This window comes from Falco cherrug, chromosome 9 (assembly GCF_023634085.1).
Source record: "Falco cherrug isolate bFalChe1 chromosome 9, bFalChe1.pri, whole genome shotgun sequence".
NCBI classification, from domain to species: domain Eukaryota; kingdom Metazoa; phylum Chordata; class Aves; order Falconiformes; family Falconidae; genus Falco; species Falco cherrug.
The window spans coordinates 15,186,480-15,209,852 of record NC_073705.1 but is presented as its reverse complement, the minus strand read 5'-3'; the positions used below and the strand labels follow the sequence as shown (position 1 = coordinate 15,209,852).

The following is a 23,373-nucleotide window of genomic DNA, read 5'->3' as shown; positions in this document are numbered from 1 at the left end:
GGGTGCATATGTGGCTATGGGTTCCTCCTGGCTCAGACCACCTCCTTGCCTAGAACATGAGGATGCTAGAGTTATTCCAGACATTTTTCACACTGCTCTGTGCTGGGGGATGTTTGCAGTAAAAATCAAAGATGTGTTTTGGGAGGAGCAGGGAGAGCTTAGGAGTTACAAGGTGAGACTGAAGAACGCTTGAGAAATACTGAGAGAGTCAAAGGAAAGAACTAAAAAAGACAGCATAATGTTTGTGCTAAAATTGTGAACAGAGATAAAAAAGCAGCAACAAGGATACATGTAACGTAGCCTTAAGACCAGCAGCTATTTCTAGAATTACTTATGTCATGTCGTCCAAATTCAGAGTTGCTTCTGCAAAACAACTCCAGGCTTCGCTGTTTTATGCCTGAGAATGCTGATAATGTGTTTATCTGCCATTTCCACTCTCCTAAAAGAAAACTATAGAGTATTTGAAAATGATGGTGGGTTGCTGTACCATATTTTAGGCCAGTGAATAGATAAATCTAATCAGCCAGGGAAAAGCTACCAGTTAGGATTCTCCCACAACATTTGTATGATGCTGGCTTAAAGTAACCTAATAGTTGTAATCTGAGTAATATTGTGATAAAAATCCTTTTTGTGCATCAGTTCTCTTATTTGCTTCTTGGGGCAGAAGACTTAATGTTAAAAGGCAGTGACCAGACCTGGATGTGGTGCTTGGGGTATTTGCTAGTGCCGTGGAGGAAGGAGCGATATGTATTGGTGATGGAGCTGGATTAGATCTTGTTAAGACTGGGAGAAACTGAGATTGGTGTAACCAAAACAGTAGGATACTGAAGGGAGCAGAAAGGCATGGATGAGTGCTATCCCTCCTGGGATAACCTTTCAGCTGCTCGGGGATGTGCGCAGTCAGTACTTGTCTCAGGACTGTCATGTGCAGTGTCACCAGGGTGCCTAGATCGTACAGGCATGACTATTTCATTATTGACTCCATTTATGATTTTGGTTTTCATAATGTTCTGCAGTAATGGGATTAGTAATGAGTTGTGTGCAAAAGTAATTTGTTTGGGATTTTTTAGATGTGGTATCACGTAATTTCCTTGGGTGTCTCCAACTTTCTATGGGAAAGAGAAGGAGTGAAAAACCATTTCTCCTGGTCCACCTCTCCCCTGTTGGTGACTGGAATCACATCCCTTGGCTAAACAGCACGCGGGCCCCAATTCTGCAGGGCATGTAATCGAGTGCTTAGCTATTGCTCAAAGAATATCAAACACAGGCTTGCTTTCAAATATGTGCTCAAACGTCGCTGACCCAGTGCAGTCATGACTGTAAAGGGCCTGATCCTGAAATCTGAATCAAACTAATTTTTAATTACAGTCCTGTGGATATAATGAAACCTGTTTCCAGGATCAAAATCTAAACAACAGCAAATCCATGCACATGCTGAGTGCAGAGTGAATCATGTTTATGATCCGTCAGAGTCCAGCTTCTTTGTTCCAAAATGCTGGTCAGGAAGGCAGAAGAAATATTCCCTGGGATATTATAAAGACTAACGTATCATCAGAGGGAGAATCAATGGAGATTGATGGCAAATTAGGTGGACGCTTGAGACATTAAAAGGAAGGATGGAAAATAGAAATGATATTATAATTGAACCATATTAATATATTTTAAATTGCTTTACAAATATTAACAAGTTATATAAGGAAGGCCTGGAAATCATAGTTTATTTAGCCTGGGAAAACTAGGAGTGAGAAGGGACTTTTGGGTTCCAGTGCAAAAGTATATGAAGGTGAGAATGAAAAGCGATCAGAAACATTTTAACGCTTTGATGATATGAGAACAAGGGGACTCATCAGAATTAAAGGGCGCAACTTTTAGAGCAAATTAAAAGGAAATAGTCCTTTCTTCAGCGTATAGTGAAGCTACACAATTCCCTGCTGCAGGATGTCACTGAGATGAAAGTCTGGGTGGATTTGAAGTGTAAAAGGCTACATAACTTTGTAGCAATTAATAGCATTTGCAGCTCTGCAATCTAGGACAATGGTAATCAGATCTCATGCTTCAAAGCAAAAGCTGACCATCTTCTGGGGTCAGAAAGGACATTTTCTTTCTGCATAGAAAGAACATAATATGGCTGGCCAGGTAATATGACTGGATATGGTCGATCCTGCTAGTAGCTAAGTCAGCAAGAGATTAGCAAATTGCTTCTGTGGGTGCTGGATTAAGGTATTATAAAAAGGTTTTCATCAATGCCAGACAGAATATCAATCCAACAATCTCTTCTTCTGTGTCAACTCCCACAAAAGTAATTTCACTGATTACATTAGATATTGAAGTAGGACATAAAACGGGTGGTTATAAGCAGCGGCAATGACCCTGAGCTGCACGTTTCAGTTTCCTCTATCACCATCATTATCTGCAGGATGGTGCCGAGCTCAGATGAGCCTGGAGTCACTCAGTGCTCGGTACCGTGCAGATGCAAGCTCCCTGTCCTCGAGGGCCTGCGGTCCAGACAGAGGAGGCGGAAAAGAAACAGGGAATGCCGTCACCTCTGCTCAGCACCAGAGAAAGTGCAGCACAAGGCTCAGGGATCAATTCAAATCATATTACAGTCAGTGGAAGCATTTCAGTGTGCAGGAATCAGAGCTTGGGCTTGGCCTGGACAGATTTCGAAAGTAGTCGGTGGCAAGGTAATGGGACATTTTAGAAAACGGGACCTTAAATATCACAGTGGGGTATGCTGAACACTTGCAAAATCAGCCTCCAAGGTGTCTGCAAAATGTCACCTTAAAGAATTTGCCCAAGCTTATGCGGGAAGCCTGAAGCAGAGAGGAGTGCCCGGGTGCACTAAATCTGGGGATTTGACCAAACCACCCTGGCAGGAGTGACAGAACGGAGAGAGATCGGATAAGGAGCCCACTGGTGTCCCACCTCCTCTCCCCCCAGTTTCTCTTGAGTGCCACAGCCCCATGACCAGAAGGTCCCAAGGTACCTCCCCAGATGAAGGACCACCCTGTCTGCTGTGTGTAGTCCTGTACCCTGTCCATGGTCTTCCACTATCTCTGGGGCCATGTTGGTGGGAGGAGGGAGGAACCTGCCTTTCTCCATACTCTTTCTCTCATATCAGCCATTGTTTTCCCCTCTTGCTGAAGGCAGATGTTTGGGTGAAGAGAGAACAGGCTGTCGCATACAGACAAGGGTGTTCAGCTTCACCAGGTGACACTTGCTGAGGGCCATAGTTATCTGTAGCTGAGCACAGAGGAGTCTGCTCTTCCATGGTCATCTGTACTGGGGCTGAGACCAGTAATACAACTGGGTTTCCTTCAGAAAGGCAGGAAGGGTGACAAGCTGATGGCTGTGAGGAAGGCATATACACTAGATGGAATAAAGCTCTGAGGGAAATGTGTGATCGAGGCTGGGAGGGAGGGATGGGGGGTGGGAGAGGAGAGCTGGCAGGTAGGAACACAAAGTTCACTGGCAAGGCAAGTGCGAATGCTGAGACAAATTGCCACATCAGGACGAATGATTCCTTCGCTTCCTGGATTGCAAACCAGACAGAGATGTGACCAGCAGGTGCAAATCTGCTGACGAGGTGTTGTGTAGGTGTGATGATTACTGTGCTTGTAAGCCTGGCTGGAAAGGGCAAGGATGGGCGAGGGAGCTTCGGTTCTGTAAAATGCATGAGAAAGATGCATGCAAAAAAAATAGCTATGAAGTAGGATTGTAGTTTACCTGCATTATTGGAAGATTGATTTCTGATGAAAGGAGCAGAGGAAGGAGGGGAATAAAATTTTACAGATGGCAAGAATGGGGATCAGAGCTTTAAAATGGCAGTTGTGAGTTAGTGTTCTTGAAGGATTGGTTCAAATGTGACTGCAGAGACCAGTGCTGGTTTCTGATTTCCAACCATCTGCATTTAAAAGAGAGAGAGACCAGCAGACTGGCCTCAGTGAAATTCTGCTGGATTTCCCCCAGGGAATCAGGATTGTCCCTGCATTTCAAGTACCTGGAAGACTTAAAACACTGACAAGGCTGAAAGGTGAGGAGAGGGCTGAAAGGGAGAATGGCTGGCAGGAATAAGTAGATTGTAGACTACGCTGGATAATTCAGGGATCTGTAATAAAACTGCATGGTGATGGATAGTGAATAAAAGACTGTAGGTATATTATGGTTTACGGAGCACAGGACAGACGTGTCTCTAAGGAGACTGCGATAAGGAGTGGAAGGTAGCAGTGGACTGGGAGCAGCGGATGTTTTGGGATGCAACAGCACTGGGAGAATAAAGCAGCACTGTAGCAAGATAGTTCAATCCCGATGCTGTCACCGACATGTTATATATGACCTTGGGCAGGTCACTTAGGCTGATACCTTTCAGAAGAGCTTTCTAAATGCATGTGTTTCCATGCATAGGAGCTGAATTTCTTACAGTCAGTGCTGTGATTCTGAGCCCTCTAGCTCACACAGTGGATGCAAACCACCCAGGGAACTCGGCTCCAAGTTTGGCATGGGGAAAAGTCTGGATTTTTTTTAAGAATTCAGCAACCTGTGTCCTCAGGAAATACAGGCCCCCCCCTTTCCTCCCCCAAGACTGGTATTCAGCCGTGCTGATCTTTCCTTATCCAGTGCTGGGCAAAAGCAGCGCTGGATTGCGTCTCTCCCCCCTCTGCCCCAGCAAAAGGGCCCGATGTTTAGAAATCTGGCCTGAATTAATTTCTCTTCTCACTGCCTAAGACCACTAACTAAAGTTGCCCTTTTACTGGAATATATAAGAGAATATGCTAATTGTATCTGTTTCTCTCCCTTGCACACAGATATGGGGCTTTTACTTACACAACATGTACAATGAAGTGTGCAAGTGTGCACGTGCACACACACGCACACACACGTGCATGTGTGCACACACATCCATTGTGTTTTGGGAAGCCTGAATCAAGACTGCTGCTTCAGTGCAGCGTATTAGTCTTCTTACCAACTTCAGCATTTTAGGTAAATAGCAATTAATGGTAAAGCTGCTTACATTAAAAAAAGGAGCAACAGAGGCTGATAAGTCCTTCCTACCAGTGGATTCTCCTGCAGTGCTTCTCATTACTTTGTTTGTTTTCAAGTTTCAAGACAGAAATTTTGTCCGTGGTGTATTTTTTTCTCATTGCTGCTCCTCCAAGGGAGCAATTCTGTAGAGCCTTGTTAGCAGTGAGGTACAGCCCCCAGCCGCTTGTGTCTCAGCTAACAGGGACACTCCTTTGGTGCTGGGGGCACGACCCTCTCTCAGGTGTTATAATAGAGGTGGACAGAAGGGCTGGGGACAAATACACACTCTGCTGCCCTTGCACAGTGTTACTGCTCGTCTGCAGACTGCCTTAAATAAGATTTGGAGCTGGGGAAAAGGAAACCAACAGGAGAGCTAAGATCCACTCTAGATTTTATTTTTATGTGTCATTTTTAAATTCCAGGCTCTTGAAAGGATATGAGGGCTGACCTCCAGCTCAATAATGCAGTATTTTTGTAATAAGATGCTCATGATGCATTTTCCATGCCCCATGTGCATGTGCAGAGTGTTCCAGCACGCATTGTCTTCTGGGACAGTGTTGAAGGACTGTAGAAGATGAAAATAAGCCATTGGAGGGTTTGTGCTTGTTCATATTGGCCACAACTGATGTTAAGAAAGCAAAATATACCCAGAACTGGGTTCCTTCTTAGTGAAAGCTTGTTTCCTCCTGAAGAAACCCCAATTCCAAACTAATTGAAGTGCAGTATATGTGGCTAAGGGGTGCAGGGGCCAAGTTCTTTGACAATGTAGAAACACCCAGAGATAGTTAGATGTCTAACTCCTATATACATGCCTATTTTTTTTAATCCACTGGATGCAGGAAGCTAAGCAGGTGATGCTCCCCTAAATACCTCTGGGACTGAGATTGCAGGTGGGTGGCTGGGAGCAGGGTCCTATACTTGAGCGCTCAGCCACAGAAGCGGATGCCAGACGATGCCTGAGGAGCAGGAGCCCCAGGACTTGCTGTTCCCATCCCTGAGCATTGGTGTCTCCTTCAGAGCACACTTCAGTGGTCTGAACCAGGGCTGGCTGTTTGTGGGGAGCTGTGCTTTTCTTTTTGCTTAATGTCAGATGCACTTGGACATCACATGTTCCAGTTTTCTGAAGGAACCTCATGCCTATTTGATTGTATGTTAGGGACTGCAATGCTTAAAGAAAAAAAAAAAAACCAACAAAAAAGAGAGAGCGAGAGCCAAGAGAAGCAAAAAGAAAGAATTCAGAGAAACAGAGGGTAAAAAGGCATGGTGTGACTGTCTTGAAATAAAAAAAGCAGTATATGGCAATTTCTAGTGGTAAAAGTAAATCCAGTCTCAGATTATTTCCTGGGAACTTTACTCTCATTTTTGATACAAGGACTTGCTCATTTATTTTTCTCTAAATCTATTTATTTCACTCTAAGTTCTCTGTTGAATGCAGGTTTAGACTGGAATAGAGCAAAGGACTGTGAAAGTCATCAGCTTAAGAGACTCACAGAAACTCAGCCTTGCTGAGATCCCTCATGTTGTTATGAAGATCTGACAGACAGTTATTGTAATTCCTAGTAGGGATAGGTGAATAAGGATATTTTTTTTTTTTGTCAGTTTGGTTCTGAAATGAGAAGGGAAAAAATTAATTTTAGCTATTCAAACATAATTGGTGTGAGGGGGAAGAATGAAAAGACTTCTTTTATAATTGGGACTAGAAGGAAAAGCAAATGGAAAATCACTTCAAAACTTCAAATTTTGCAGGAATGCAAAATTTTTTTTCCATAACTGTATTTTTTCGCTTTTGTTTAGTCTTTTTTTTTCATTTTCTTCTAGATCCACTTTGTAAACATTTCAATATCATGCATTTAAGTTAAGGAATAATACAGTCATGTACTTTGATTCGTTTAAATTTTTCCCATCCCATTTTTTGATGGTAGCTATCTAACAAATTTAACCTGATTTAATAAACATTGGCAGTCAATCCCCAAGCACTTTTCTGTGCCTAATTTTAGTATGTGTTAAAAATCATGTCTCACATCTTTAGTGCCTATGACTGCAGTTTCCTTTATGCTACACACAGTTAAAGACAATTCGTACCTCAAATAACATACACTCAAAGGGTACAGAGCAGTAGGAGATGAAAGGAGAAAACAGAAAGATTTGTCTGAAGTCTCAGGGTAAATCAGTAGCAGAAGCATATAGAGGAGCCTACAGTCTTGACTTCCATTCCGCTGCTCTCTCTATGACTGCAGATTAATTATAAAATTCTTTCTCACCCATTAGATTTTCTCATACTCCTTCTACTCCTGCACTTTCTCGTTCACACCTTCAATTCTTTTTTACTCTTCCTTTAGTCCCACTTTCCTCGCTCTCCATTTTTGAACGCTTTCCTCTTTTCTCCTCTTCTGGTCCTCCTGTAGAAGAATACTAATGAAGTGACAAGTGATAATAATGTGTCTTGGCTGTGCCCACTGTGATGGATAAAGAAGGAGCAAGGTGTGTGGAGGAGAAGAGTAGCGAAGAGGGAGGGAAGGGGGTGATCTGAATTTATTTCAGACTCCAGGTGAAGGTATGCAGGAAGGCAGAGGGGCCAACTGCACACTCAGAAACGCTCACTGCAGTGGGAGCATGGAGTCCAAACTGAATGTCTAGGGAGGGGAGCATGAGCAGATCTGAAAGGTGGGACTGGTGCCCTCAGGGATGCAGGGGCCAAAAGGGGAACAAAGGCTTACAGGGAGATGTGTGGGCAAAGGGGAACGAGCAGATTTCTCCAGTTTGCTGTGACAGGACCTCAAACACAGATGTCTTACACTTGATTTGTCTGGACGAGTTTGTGTGCAGAGACTTCTAGTGCTCGAGTAAAATCAGAGGCGAATATGCATATTCAATCAGACAGGGGTTACGGGTGCTCTCTGCGCACTGGGCATTGCATGCTGGCAGGGATTAGACCGCCATCTGCTTGGTACAATACACATCACAGGGTCGGTACCTGAAGCTGGGATGTTGCTGGAACTCCTGCTGACTTCCTCAAGTCCTGCAGAATAATATTCTTGTCACCAGAGCCTCTATTGTGTGGTTAATGGGCTAATCTGGACTACAGATTTACAAATAGTCTCTGGATTTAGGGAGGAGAGGCGTTTAAGGGGCAGATAGGAGAAGAGGCTGCAGAATCCGTGCTTTGGACTGATACCTATAGCTCCCCGAGGAACAGAGGCCAAGCACACAACAGCTGGTGGGGAGAAACTGTGTTGATGCTGTGGGAACAAAGATGTTATCTAGTCTGCAATCCAGGCAGGAGGAGGGAGAAAACAGAGATGTAAATTAGGAGGAAGCTTCCTTGAGCTTCTTTGGTCCTAGAATATTATACCAAGAATAAAATGTCCAGGAATAGCTGTCTGTCATTGTAAACAGTCACATTAGACATGATAGATAACTTCAGGCTATGTCTTCATGAGCACAGTAGGCTCTAAATACCCTTCTTTCTTTGGAAACTCCTTCCAAACACCTTTGATTTCACAGGGATAAGCCAGCTAGCTGTATTCCTGTTCTGCATTTGATTTACCACTCACAGAAAATTATTTATCTAGCTAGCTATTTATTATCTAATTCCATGGCTGCAGTTGAGGCAAGTCTGTTTATTCCTTTTCCACAGCAGTGTCTCTTTCTCCGGCAGCTGTAACTGGCTTCTAGGTGCCCTGGGGAATGTCAAAGCAGAATTAATTAATCATGACCAATGATGAAGGTGTTTTTTAGATTTGGATTTGGCCAGCTGATCTTTCTGGGAGTTAGGCTGTTGAGGAAACAAATGTGATGCTTGCTCTGGATTGCTTTCAGACGGAGTCACTTTGGGAGGCTGCAGAGGCATGTAGGATCTATCAAGCAGTGGAGAAAATCTGGCAGAAGTCAGCAGTGTGCATGCTGGTGGAGGGGACTGCTCGCTCACTTTGGCAGGACACCATGCCAGTGAAACTGTTAGCTACAGTTTAGCATGTCCTGTCCTGTTCCTGGCCTGCAATGGTGTGAATCTTTCAGCATCCACAAGAAAGTCTTCTGGGCGTTTGTTCTGAATGTCCCCTTCAGAGCAGGAGGAGTTGTGATGGCACCTGGCACTTGCCGAACTGGAAGCCACCCCTTCATCATGCCCACGAGTGATGGCAGTGCTGGCAACTGCACAGGTTGTGATGAAGCAGCAGTGTTTGTTTTACAAATAGCTCTGATTTCTTCCAGATCCTCTTCCCTTTCTTTGTAGAGCCTGGTAGAGCATGTGCCGTTCTTCCTGGTCAATGATTTCCTCCTGGCAGTGGAGAAAGGTCAAGTGTCCACGCCAATTCTTTTTGATCTGTCAGCAGCCTTCAAATCCTCTGGCAATGAAGGGCTAATGATTTGCAGTGTCTGGCATGGATGGGCAATCTCTCCCTGCAGGACCATTCCTCCTTTCCAAAGAGACTCCACAGTGTGGTTTCGAGTAATGAAGCATCTCCCTCAAGAACTCTTCCAGGGGGTAATTCAGTGCTCAGTTGTACTGTTGCTGTCAGAGAGATGGGGCTACAATATTGCAGATGTGCTGATGACAAGGGATAAGATCAACTTTCCAGTAAATAATCCATAGTTTTCAAAATTTATCATCCTCAAACATCTTTTTCTGCCTTCAACTTGTTCCGCTGCTGCCTAACACAGGAACAAATGGAGGCACTTTGCTTCTTCCCCACCCCAGAGATGAAGGCATGCATACAGAGATGTAGGCTGGGATGGAGCCATTTGTGGGGCGGGGAGGTGGAAACATCAGCTTTTAATGGAAGTCTCAGAGTATGGCAGTACTCGCTGTTAGAGAAAAGCTGTAATCCATAGTGACAGGCCAGCTGGAGCAATAGTAGAGAACCAGGCGGATCTGCATGCAGAGGTGTGCGTTGAGCAGCTGCACGGGGGAATTCAGATTGCAAACTGCAGTGCTTGGCGCTAGCGGCATGTCCCTTTAAGAGGAAAAGCAGACAGAAAAGCCCACTACTACTTTAAATAAGCCTCCAAAGTTTGGAGATGCTTTTCCTTTTCATTCCCATTGCACAAACCACTGGGCTCAGCCCTATGAAGCCCACGGCCAGGGCTAGCCCCCCACCCCGAGGGGTGCTGTCAGCCTTGCAATGGGAAGGAGCAGCCCCTGCTGCCTCCTGAAGCTTTCTCTTAGCCTGCTGAAAGGCAGAAGGGAAACAAGGTTGGCCATGCATAGCCATGCCCTGCCTCTTGCTCCGTCCACCATCACGCGTAGACTCCTGTTAGGGCCCTGCCTTTGTGTACGTTGCTCTCTGCACATACATTGAAGATGGACTTGCTGCCCCCTCGCCGTCCAGCCCCCCGGACAGGCACGGGCAGCACTACGGCACGCACAGCTCGGCACGGGGACCCGCTGCCCTCAGTCTCTTATCGAACTGCCATGAATGCACGAGAGCCGCTGGGGACATTTTCATCCATGAAATGAAGAATCAATAGAGTCGCCTCATTACAGGCTCTGCTCCGTGCTGCCATTCTCCCCTTCCCTTTTGCCACATACCTTGCCCTTTTTGTCAACCCGCTTTTACCACCACCTACACAGGCTTGATGGTGCAAATTCACGGGTAGCAATTCCCCTCTGCTACGCATGGAGGAGCAAAAATGTGGTTTAAAAGAAGAAGGAAAAAAAAAATCAGAGAGACTTCCAAGAAGGAGGTGGAATATATCTTGTAAAAGTACATAAGTGGTTTGGAAGCCAAAGGCCCCAGGAGGTCAGTAGTATTCAGACTTTGAAATCCCTGATGCTCTTGAAAATGCTACATGTAAATTCTATCCTGGAAAAATCTGGTGGGTTTTTTTTTTTTTTTTTAATAACAAGCAGAGAAGTTGGTTTTGTGATGTGCAGAGGGGAGTGGAGCTGTGCTCTGCAGTCACTGAGCTGACAGAGCTGCTTGGGAAATGGACATGCTATTTCCTTGGGAAATTCACGCTTTTTGATTTGTGGTTGTTTTTCTTAAGCTCCAGTTTGAATGAGAACCACGTTCCCACAAAGCTCTTGTGGCCTAAAAATTCAAAAGCAATAATAATTTGAGATCATCAATATCTACTGTTTCTGTGGTGCTGAAGTACTAAAATGCTACAGGAAATATTTACTATTGAATAATGATAACACATATAACAAACCAACATCAAGCATTTTATACAATATATAGTATATTTTAAACATGTATCAATACAATACAGAATATGTAAAAATGTCAAAACAAATTAATTGAAACAACATAAAAATAATGTGTTTATCTCCTCAAAATGAAACATGAAATGAAAAGAGAAAATCAAAATGATCTGTTTTGACACTTTAAACATAAAAAAGTTTGTCAAAATTGACATGTTCCCATGCAACGTTTGGATTTCAAGAGAACTGCGTTTTCCTACGAAAAACTGTTCTGTCAAAATTTTTGACCAGCTCTACTTACAGCCTATCTAAACAGACAAGCATCACAGCCAAGACTCTCAAACGCTCCAGGTGGTCAGAAGATAGATTTAGCACAGAGCAGAACAGTCTCAAAGAAAGGAATAAATAAAACTCACAGCTAGAGGTGGCCTGAAACTTGGGTACCAAACTGCTTTAATGTTCGAGATGCTCAGATCCGAGTGTTTTTGGACTTTAATCCTAGCAAGGAATGCGTTCCTTCAATTTTTAGCAAATGTGTGTTGCAGGGTTGGTGCGCTGATGGAAGAGGCTATTTGTGATGGTGAGATGCCAGTGCAGAGTCTCCGTATCCCCTGGGATTTTTCAGTTCTTGGCATTGGTCAGGGTCTAGCTAGTAAGAGCCCTCTGTATTTGACAGATTAATACTGGTAAGTATGAGATGGCTTTATTTTCCACACATCCTTCTGTCTCAGTGGAAATTCCAGGCTTAGGGCTGAGGAAACAGGCTAAAATGCAGTGCTGCAGGTAGGCTGGCTTTCAGATGCAAGGCTGGTGAGAACAGCTTTGGCTAGGAGTTCTCCCACCTTCATGATACACAGATTTTAAATCTTCTCATTATATAAATGCAGTTTCAGCTTAATTTGAGCTTCTAATTTAATACGCTGTTACGAATTAAGACTTAATATGATATTTGATTATCCTTTTGCAATGAGATCCAACCCAAGGCTCATTGACTTCAATAGACCTTCCAGCAGAACCTGCAACTGCAGACCCTGCATAGATGCTTAGAGCAGAGCTACACTCAAGATTTCTGGCTTCTGTTTCAGAAGCTGCCGATATAATGGTGTTATTTGGGGCTAACACACATTCTAGCTCACATTTCTAGCCTGAATTTAAGTGCCTGTGCATCAATGTGCGTGTAACTTCCCCCATACAGGGAGGCAGGGCAGCAGCAGGAGCTGAATGTGGGTGTCCCCAGCCTCAGACCAGTGTCCTGGGCACTAAAGGAATCCGTCCTCAATAATTCTATCAGTGATTCGTATCACACACCTCTAAGTCACTGTGCAGCACCTGTCGGGTGGTTGCAGAGGTATCAAGCCCACGTCAGTGACCAGTTGTCCTCCCCTTGGTTCTGCCTGCAGCTCTTTCCCTGCAGAAGTCTGAGCCACGCCATCCCTGCGAGGTCTCACCTTGTTTCTCGAGTCTCCTGGCAGGGTAGCTGTGCAAGGGTCTAAGGCAGTGGCAGCAGGAGCCGGTGTGGTGAATGCACAGGGAGATTTTTATGGCCACAGCAAATTCTTCTTCCTCTCAGAGTGATAAGAGGGGCGTGTCTGCCCGGGGCCAGAATTTGCTGCTGCAAACAACTCGGGTCCCTTTTCCCTCTCCTCTTCAGCTCCCCTGGCTCCCTTGGCTTCATCCAGCATCCGTGGTGGCAGAACCTGGTGCCCATAGGAAACGCCGAGTTAAATGGTGCTTTTCATCCTGGCAGGCAGGGCTGTCATTATCCAAGCAGCAGGAGCTGTACCAGGAGAAGCAATGGCCTGCAGATTTTAACCCCTTCTACTCCTCCAGTAAGAGCTGAGGATCACAAAAAAGCCAGGTCAAGAGCTAAAATTCCTTCTAAGGGACAAGAAGAACAGGAAGATAAATCATTCACAAGGATCATTAGGTAACCTCAGCTTCCTAGCATACCAAAATAATGAGTGTTAGCTTGCATTTCCCAAGCCCTATGGAGTAGGGTCACTCCATGTGGCTCTGGTGGTAAAGTCCCTGCCCAGGAATGAACTTCAGAACAACAAAAATATTGCAAAGAATGTCAGGTGTGGGATAACAGTTGACCTTTTGGATTGAGCGTTACATTATTGCTCTTCAGGGCAGTTTTGGCATCGATTTTTTTTTTTTTTTTCTTCAGGCTGTCTTCTTACAGGTCCAAATTGTTGCAATGGAATATATTAGGAAGGCGAGACCAGCACACAGAATGGAACAAGCATGATGGCAAAACCCAGGGTTTGTGGACTGGCACAGGCTTCTCTGAACTTAGTTTTCAGATTATTGTCTGTCTCAAATTTCCAGTAAAGACTGTAGGGAATGGTACGATTTTTGTTCAGATTTTGTGTATGGTTTGCAGGTGTTTCTTGTTCCAAAATGCAAGAAAAGTATTGCATTAATTTGGACATTTTCTTTTATGCATAAATTACAAAATCTATTTTGGCTCAGTCAAAACATACTGTTTAAGAAAACACTTCATTTTGATTTTTAATGTATATTACTCAACATGTAATGAAAAACAAAACACAATCTTGAACCGATCCTTTCCAAATAGAACGCTCAACACATTCTGTTCCAAAGAAAAGCTGACTACATGAAAATGCTTTTTTTTCCCCTTAAATCAACAAATTTCTACAAAGTGTTTTGCCTCTGATGAATTGGCATTTTTCTGACATAAAATGAGCAATCCAAAAAAATCCTAAGCAGCTCTGTGGCAAGTCTTAGCTAATTCTGGAATAGTAGCATGAAGGTGCGTAGGAAGGGTACTGTAAGGAGACATAGCGTTGAGCTGAGACTTAAGAGATTTGGGTTGAATTCCTGAAGCAGTTATAAAATGATCTGGGAAAAGCCATTAATCTATGCCGTGTCTCAATTCCCATTCTGCAGAATGGGAAAAACAGCATTTCCCAATCTCCTAAAGCTACTGCAAGTATAAAAACCTATTAACACTTATGAGATTACTGGACTTTGATATGAGGTGTATAAGTACTGAGGAAGACAGAAGACAGACCTGCATTTTTGTGTAACTTAGAATGAAATTATGGAGAAGTGGACTAGCTGGGACAATAATTTAATAATAGTAGGAATAATTGCAAGTTCAGGGCAGTGTTTAATAGAAATCACTGCTCACCACCCACCATATTTTTTTTTAATAAGCAGCTCAGAAAAGTGCAATTTATCATTATTATTATCATCTATATTCATTCTATCTCTGCCACTTTACAAATGAGAGAAGTTCCTCACAAACATCTACAAAGCTAGCTCATTATCCAGCCTCCCTATTTATAACTCTCATTTATGACAATGGCTATCAAAATCTTGCCAACAGTAGGGCTGCTGGTGTGCTGACACCACTGCTCCACAGCCCGCTGAGCGGTATTATCTCACTGTTCCCTTGCGTTCCCCCATCTGTCCCTGGCCATCTGGTGTCCTTGGTCTTCTAATTAGATTGTAAGCTTTTTGGGGCATGGACTGCCTTTCTGGTTTCTGTTTGTACAGCACCTAGCACAACGCTGTTCCAGGCTCAGATTCAGCAGGACCGTCTTCAAAACGTGAGGCTTCATCGCATACCTGTGTGTGCATGCAGAAGGTCTGTTAATTCAGTTCCCGACCTGTCAGGCACTGTTAGCTGGATCCCCTTTCTAAACAGAGCCCGGAACCAAGCGCCCATGGATCCTGGATTTCAGAGTGGTGGCTTTGCTACCTTGGCTAGTAGATTTGTGGTGATTTAATGGAGTTTAATTCCCTCTGTCCAGCACCACTTGATGTTGTGACTTGACAGAGGTTGTACACCTGCCACAGTTCTTCAGTTTCAAGCCACCTCTCATCCTCATCGTAATAACACCAGTAGTTTATAATTAGCTGAAGTGTGGGGACAAACGAGCTGAGAACAGGTACCTAGTTGTTACCAGTGTGATTCTCGCCTCGCTATATGCAGGGAGTAATTAGAGTTTCTGCACAAAACCCACTCCCTTTAGGCTGCTGGTTGAGCAGGGTTTGTAACAAAGGATTTGTAGGGTGGGTTTGCTTCACTGAGTGTTCAGAGAAGTTGTAAGCAAAGTGTTGATGAACTGAGAAGAAAAAAAAAACTTTTCTCCTCTAAGTCATTTGGGGTCAAAAGAAATATTTTTATCACTGTTTCCTCTTAATAGGCTGGAAAGAAAAATCAAAAGGAAAAAAAAAAAAATAAAGCTCTGCTAGTTTCAAATGGAGATTTGGAAATATTTCCCTTTGGTACTCTCACAACCAAACCACTGACATCTCCCAATCATTGCTGTTTTCAGCATGAACAATTTTGCAGAAGTGAAGTGAATTTGTGGGCTGCGTTGGTGTTTTGGAGAGGTGTTTCTCATCCTCTCTCTTTGCCTTTCCTCACCCAAAAAATATTTCAGCTGATGAATATCCCTCAGGTCTAACTACTCATATTTTAAACTGAAATGGTTAAAGAAAGTGCAAATTTAGACACCGTTCAGTGCAGAATTATCAAGGTCTGAGGAGGGATTCACCTATCATTGCCTGAAATGGAGAAATCCCACTTCTGTAAAGAAATAGATTTACAGTAATTTGGGATTTTATGATTTTGCATGCCACAATCATCCAGAAAGTCAGAGCCACTGCTGAATTGCAGCTCCATCTCTGACTCCAGTCAGATACCAGTGCCTGTAGTTTGAGCTATAAAGACATGCAGGTCAGAAGTAGTCAAAATCTGTTTTTCCCAGAGCTGAGGTTTATCCACAGAAGTTCATATGACTTAACAAACCCCGACAAATTGGCTTCCCCATCCATTTCCATCCATGTTCCCTGTTTTCCTCTGGCCCTGGCACAGAAAAGATGTCCTCGGCTTGGCTGGATTGCTGGCCAGCATTCTAAAGGACAACTAAAGCTGCATCACGGGTGGTAACAGCCTTCCAGCACCTTCATGGGCCATCTCTGAATTAGGTGCAGAACATGAATGCTGTTGCTCCAGTTGCACCCAGCGACCTAACATGAACTAAACCCTACCAGTGTAGGGCAGCAGTTACCTGTCCAGCAGGAATGTGAGTGTGCAGTTAACTTAAAGCAGGGGTAGCTGAATAAAACTGAAAAGAGCATCTCCTGTACTTAAAATTAAGGATACACTTAAGCTCTTTGCTGAAATGAGGTCAGACGTTCGTCACTTTGCAGGGTCGAGCTCTAAACTAACATAAGCTGTTTCATCTCTCCCTTGACACCTCAGTCTTTTACTAATTTATCAGCATTCTAAAGCAGTGTGTGAAGCTGCTGCAGAACAGAAGTGTTTCAGATACAAATAGCGATGGTTAGCCTCTTCCCTCTGGTAAATGGCAGCAGGCAGAAACCTCTCTCAACCTGCCAAGAACCAAATGTGGGGCACAAGAAAGAGTTATTGGTGCATGAAGCTTAAAGAGGTAGGGGACTTTTTTTTTTTTTCTGCAAATAATGTGTTCAGTAAGTTCTCTTTCCTAAGTCTGCATTTCTGGTGGAAATAGTTTACAACAAGGAGCATGAGAAAACAGAAGGGATGTGTCCAAGATCAATTTGAATCTAATAGAAGGGATAAATGAAAGGTACGGAGGTTAGAAGAAAGGTAGAAAATCCCAGGAGGCACGGGAGCGGTGGAGTGCTCACAGCAAGTGATGGAGAGTCAGAGCTCCTGCATTCTGCCTTTCCATTAATAGCAGTGATCTGGGCTACACAGCCTCCTTCATATGAAACAGACCTTGCAATACCACTTTGTGCAAAAATCTATCATTCTGAGCTATCCCACTGTATAAAAATTACCTTTTAAGTGGCTAAGTAGACACCCAGCTTTATTCTTTTCTTCTTATTTCAAGAAACAATGGGAGTAACAGCACTTGCCTGCCTTACTAGAGCGCTGAGAGCTTTAATTAATGTCTCTAATTCAATTTGAACTCCTTGGATAAAAGGCGCTGCCTTGTGACAGCAAAGGTATTGCCTAAAATAGAATATAATTAACACACAGATATCAATCACGATGAAATTAAGTGTACATTCAAATACAACTTGCACTTTACAGAAAGTACTTGCCTATTTTTCCTCCAAGAATCCTGAAGACTCATAAGACAGGGAACATTTAATGTTCTAGGATGAATTCATATTAGAATAAGGCCATCTTAAACCACCTAACAAACTCTAAGGGGCTTTAACAGAAATCTCCATTTGTGCTGATGGATGTGCCTTCGTGATGGATGATGGTGGAAACTGACTGTAATGTGACTCAGAATCAGGACATCCAACATTTTCTCCTCCCGGTACTTGCTTACTGTCAACTGTAGCCTACGTTCTAGCTCAGCCACCTATCATGTTTATTAACAGATGCGACAATGGCAAGATCATGTTTGTTGACGTGAACCAGAAGGACCTAGCTCACTGCATTGCTCTGTAGTGCTCCTAAGTGGAAATGGGCTTTATAGCTTGGATTTTTTTTAACTGATAAATTGCAAAGCTTGCCGACACATTGAGATGGTAGGACAGAAACACCCAGTGAGCTGTGTGGGCAGCATGACTGCGTTTTACTGGGTGCTATAACCAGATGATGGTCTCTCCAAGTTCATGGTCCACATAGTCAAACAAATACTATTGTGTTTCCATGCTGTTAATTGGAAAGTGAGGCAAAAAAGCATGTAAGGGCACTGCCCAAGATCATAGAGTGTGTCTGAGGCAGAACTGAGTGGAATGCTGGATTTCTGGATCAGAAACCAGTGTCTGACTTCTTCAAGCCACCCGTTTAGTGCAGAGATTGCTTCTATGCCAGATTTTTCATGAGTGTTTAGTCTCCTACCCAAGGGCTGTATACTTTTGAGATATTGCCCCCTGCCCTTTTTTTCCCCCATCCCTCTTGCAAAATCCCCAGAATGTATCATACATCAATGAAGCCCCGTAAAGACAGCTAACAAATTAATTTCAGATTCAAACTTGTTAGGAGTTAGATTGAACGCGCCTCACAATATTGCCTTAGACACAAAATAAACCCACTTTACTAAGCTTTATAGCTTCCATGGGGACCAGCCTGGTGGTGTGTTTTAATCTTTAATGTGTAACAACATCTCTACAGCAGCTACAGGGGGGAAAAAAAGATACTACTAAAAAATTAAAGTTGATGGTGTGATAGTTGTCTAGACCCACTTGTGCTCTACCATCCTCCATTGCCTCAGGCACCATTCCCTGCTCCCAGCGCTGATACAGCCAGCTTCCAGACTGAGGATGTGTCCATTTCTTCTAGCGATCTTAAGCCATATTCTCCCCATGTGTTAACGCTTAGTTAAGAGCCATCACAACTCTAATCACCCTGACTCTAACTTTGACCTAAAAGGAAAGGAAAGGAGGATGAAGAGGTGCATGGGGGGAATTAGTGAGTATCCTCTCTCCTTTATGAGCTGATATTTCCCCAATGTATGATGCTTGCATGTGGGAGGATGCACTGGGATTTTTCTGGAACCCAGTTTATTTGGCTTTTCTCATACTCACACCTGCAATGTGCTGGGAACTGGACGTGGGCTATCACTCCACTTTGGTATGTAAAAGCTCCCTTCCTCTCTTTGCAATAGAAATTCAATAGAAAGTGAAATGTTTAAAAGAAAACTGATCCAGGCTGGCTGATGAAGGAAGTAGTTATGGATGAGTTTAATGAACAGACAAGCAAGCGAGTTTGGACAATGTGTATGGAGGAACTGATCCTTATCAGCAGCGAATCTGCATACCCGTCTAATGGCAAATGTGCTGAGTTTGCAGCTGCTTACTGTGATGGGGCAGCACTGTAGGTCTGCAAAGAGCAGCAAGGCAGAGAAAGTAGCTTGGATGGAGAAGCAGGGGAAACAATCCCCTGAAGCGGAAATTGGAAGTGCTGAGGGTGGGAGCATGTCTCAGTAGTCACCTTGAGTTCATGACCACTTTGAGTGACAGCACAGATGTAATGTAGCCCACTTGGAATATGATCTGTTCCCCTTAATGTGGGGCTAGGAACTCCCCAAACCCCAGTTTTGTAAGAACCAGTCCTTTCTGAGAGGCAAGGGACTAGGGCAGCGAGAGCTGCTACATTTATGGGTGAAGCAGGAGTCAGTGATGAAGGCTGATACTAAATACATGCCTCCAGGACAGGAACAACCGCCTCAGTCAGGAGCTACAGGTACCATTAGGTTTAATAACAGTAATATTCTATCTGCAATTGGAAAGAAGTTTATATTTGCCCAACAGAAAAAGCGAACATTCGTTGACTTTCCCTTACTTAATTTTTTTCATTTTTTCATGTAATGCAACAGCTGACTGTCATTTTTAACCAGACTTACACAACTCCGTTTTGTCAAGTGCTGCTGAGCTCACTGCAGCTCCCCAAACACATGCTGTGCACACGTGCAGACTCCCACACACTCCGGCGCACACACACACGCGGCACTTGTGCTCCCGTCACACTCCTGGGTTCAATCCACCCGCACAGGGGCCATGCATGCTCACTGCCATGGGCTGCAGATTTGCCATGCTCCCGGTGAAAGCTCCTGGAGCAGAGGAGACAGCCATGCCAACCACAAATGCTAACGCCCTCTGGTCTCTACTATGTTGCTCGCACCAGCCAAGGTCTCATGTTCACATGCAGTGCTGCAGATTGGCACGGCACCTCCAGCACACCTTGGTTTGGCCTTTCCTACACTCCTAGCAAAACCTTTTCTCTCTGGGAATTACAAATTTTTGAGTGCTTATGGTGGACTCAGACTCAAAACCAGAAGGGTTTCTGGAGATGTGCAAATAAACCCGACACTAAATTTCACTGCAGCAGAGCTCTGTGTAGCCTAATATCCTGCTTTAAAAAGTAGCTACAGTCTTTCTGCAGCATATTCTGCAGAAATAGTTGGGTATCACCTGTTCTGAGGGTAACTTTTGGCCAGGTTTTTGCTCCTAGAGTGAGGGATGCAGCCTCAAGATAGCTCTGCCTGCCCGGGCATGCCCACTGTCTTGGCACATCCTCCACAAAACGCAGCAAGGCAGGCAGATGGACAGGAGGTGGGCAGGAGGAGGAACACATCCTGCCTGTGGAGAGGACTCTTTCAGAGCAGCATCAGCAGTTCCCAGCAATGAGGAGCACAACCGAACACGCTGGGCTGCTGCTGCAGCTGCGTTGCAGTTCGGAAGCAGAAGGGGAGGGGGTCCGTGCCAGGCGCAGGGTGCCAGCTAAGCAAGCCGCTCACCTTCCGCCAACGGAGCCCATGGCTTCGCTCGGAGAAGGGCACCGCGCCAAGAGCATGGCTGCGGAGGCGGGTGATCTAATGGTTGAAACGCTGGAAACAGGAGTCAGGAGACGAGGGCTCCCTTCCAGCTGTATCTGTGGCTTGCTGTGTAACCTTTGGCAAGGCATTTCACCCCTCTGTTTCCATTCCCACTCATCATATGTCTTGTCTGTTTAGCCGTTAAGCACACCGGGGAGAGGAGCTGAGTTGTAGCAGGGCTGTCTGCAGCCATGATTTGATGGGGGGATGTGTGTGGTGTGTGCAGCAGGACAGCCGCTCTCCCACCATGTGAGCAATAGCGTGCCCTGCGCCAAGTGGTGTGCAGCATCCCCTTGAGCTCCCTAGCAGAGCTCCTAGGGTGAATAGGCATGTTCAGTGTGTCGCCCTGCAGAGCCTTGATCTTGGGAAGAGCCTCGAGGTCCTCCCGTAATCGAAATAGCAACAGTTCCTGTCCCCGTCCACCAGACACACAGCTCCCAAGCACCCAGGCAGGAAAACGGGTTGAGGTGATTTTATCTTTCGAAGTTTGGCAGGATTTCATAGTGTCGTGTGTGTGTGTGTGTGTCTGTGTGTGTGTGTGTCTGTGTGTCTGCATGCGCTCATCAGTGAAGCCTGGGTAATTATTTTGTTTTATTTCTTTTTTGGCAACACTTTAAAGTAAGAGCTGGATCTTTATAGATTGCTCAGGTTGCATGGAGTATGGATCACAGATCATCAGAGAAACATGAAAGCAGAAGACACGTTTCTCTGGCACAGCATTAAAGGGAAAATAAAGGGGTAATTGTAGCCTAGGGTGCAGCCACCTTCTGCGCCCAGCCTGTGCTCGCCTTTGCGGCACTGTGGAGAACCTCACGAGGGAAATGATGGAGAAGCTTGGGTGAGAATGTCTCAGGTCAGGACCTGGTTATTTCAAAGGTGATATATGCTCAGGAGGTTAAAGGCACCACTTAGGTACATGAATAAAACACTGCCAAATACTTTAAGCTGTAACACAGGCAGACTGAAGTCTTTTAAAACTTGATTTTTCAGGTCTGTTTTCACCCTGAGAGATGGTTGTCAAAGGATCAAAGCAAATCCCATTTTTAAACTCTCTCTTTCTCTCCCTCCTCCCTCTCCTCCCCTACATTTCTCTCTCTCTCTCTCTTTCCTTCGTCCTCTTCCCTCTCTTTTTCAACAGGACTCCACAGAATGGAGCAAGAATGAGAGGAAAAAGGCAGACAGAAAAGCATGAACTGGAGGCTTGTTGAGTTCCTCTACCTCCTGTTTATATGGGACCATATACTAGTACAGCCCTCCCACCAGGACCCAGCTGCTACCAACCAACATGTCTCCAAGGAGTTTGATTGGCTTATTTCAGACAGGGGCCCTTTCCACCACTCGCGGAGCTACTTATCCTTTGTGGAAAGACATCGTCAAGGATTTACAACCAGATATAAAATATACAGGTACGTTGGTTTCCTACAGCACCTGTAGCTTGGGTAAGTTAGGTGGTGGGAACTCAGCCGGTTCCCAGGGGCTCAAGGCTCGTAGTCACTGGGAGATGCATCATTGTTCCTGTTCCACCTGGAAACACTTCTTTGGTTCTTCATGGTCCTCAGCTGGCAATGCAAATTGCTTCAAAGTCTCAGATGTAATGCTCTGATAGTAAGATGAAGGCACTGCGGTACCATGGCAATGTGCACTACATAGATTGAGAAAAAAGGGACCAAAGGTGTGGGTGTACTTCATTTGTGGTGACAGATAAGTTCATAGGCAGGTTCACAGGCATGTTTTTTCAAATCAAGGCACCTGCAGGCTGACCAGGCCTCTGTACCAAATGCATACATGTGAACTGCTGACACCTCAAGGTTCACATGGGCAAGAACAGACATAAAGATGTCAAGACACACATCGGTATGGCAGTTCTCACACTGCTGTCCATGAGTTTTAGCTGTGAACTGCCTACCACAGACCTTTGCAGATTATCTGCATGTATGAATTGGACTTGTCCCCAGGACTGTGATTTTGGTTTAAAAGTCTTCCATCTAAAAAAACTACAGAGAATAGGCAGAATTTGGATTTTCCTTTGCCTTCTAGGTTTTGAAGCCTTTTTTGTTGCTTCTTTCAAGCTCTTCTTGCCAGCTGTGATATCCAGAAATGCACTTTTCCTTTTTCATTTTAACATGAAAAGCTAGGGTGCTCACATGAGCCTCTTATTAAAGCAGCAAGCGCTTTGGAGTGAAGGGGAATAAGAGAGCAAGTGTCATGAGATTTGCGCAAAAACCCAAAGAGACGGCAAAACTCTCATAGACATGTGTGCATTTACATAATTATATAGTCCTGTTGTCTTTCAGAAAGACACTTGAAAACACAACCAGGCAAACCAGTAGGTAGGAAAGGTCTAGTGAATAAGCTGGCAACACGCACGCAGATACACATACACGACGACTGGGGGATGGGGGGAGCAGGGAAACCATGTGTGCAGGCAGTGTTCTCCCCATGGGCAGAAAGCCAAAAGCACTTGGGGATTAATAGCGATGTGTGAGACATCATCTATGTGTGGGGAAGAAAAATGAGTTGCGCCTGTCCCAGGGCCTCCAGGGAGTGCAGCGTCCCCTCCCCTCGCACCAGCCCGCAGAGCAAGGGCAGGTTAGCATGGGTTGAAGATATTGTCCTGGCTTGTCCTCTTCATTCAAAACAGCTCAGGGGGAAGACAGCCCCAAACCCTAGAAATTATGCTGCCACACTTCCACTAAGTGTGCCTCACTGTCTTTGCTTGCACATAGCAGCAGAGAAAACATGCCTTTTTCAAAAAGACTTTCTTCCTGGTTGTGGATATCTCCAGCTCTCCTCCTGCCCTGCCTGACAAGGTGTACTCTGATCGAGACTGCAAATCTCTGCCCTGTGCAATGCCCCTGGCAGCGGCTCTGCCCTTTGCTAAAGAGCTCTTCAGCCCTGAATGCC

At 44.6% G+C, this 23,373-nt stretch overlaps 1 protein-coding gene across 1 annotated transcript in view; it reads left to right on the top strand.

Moving 5' to 3' along the window:
* The window catches only part of BRINP1 (BMP/retinoic acid inducible neural specific 1), an 89,756-nt gene that overhangs the window by 6,419 nt on the left and 59,964 nt on the right, over window positions 1–23,373 (top strand). The window contains exon 2 of the mRNA XM_005441989.3: window positions 21,608–21,875. Within this exon, the coding sequence (XP_005442046.1) occupies window positions 21,658–21,875 (218 nt within the window). The 5' untranslated portion in view covers window positions 21,608–21,657. The remainder of the gene's footprint in view (window positions 1–21,607; window positions 21,876–23,373) is intronic.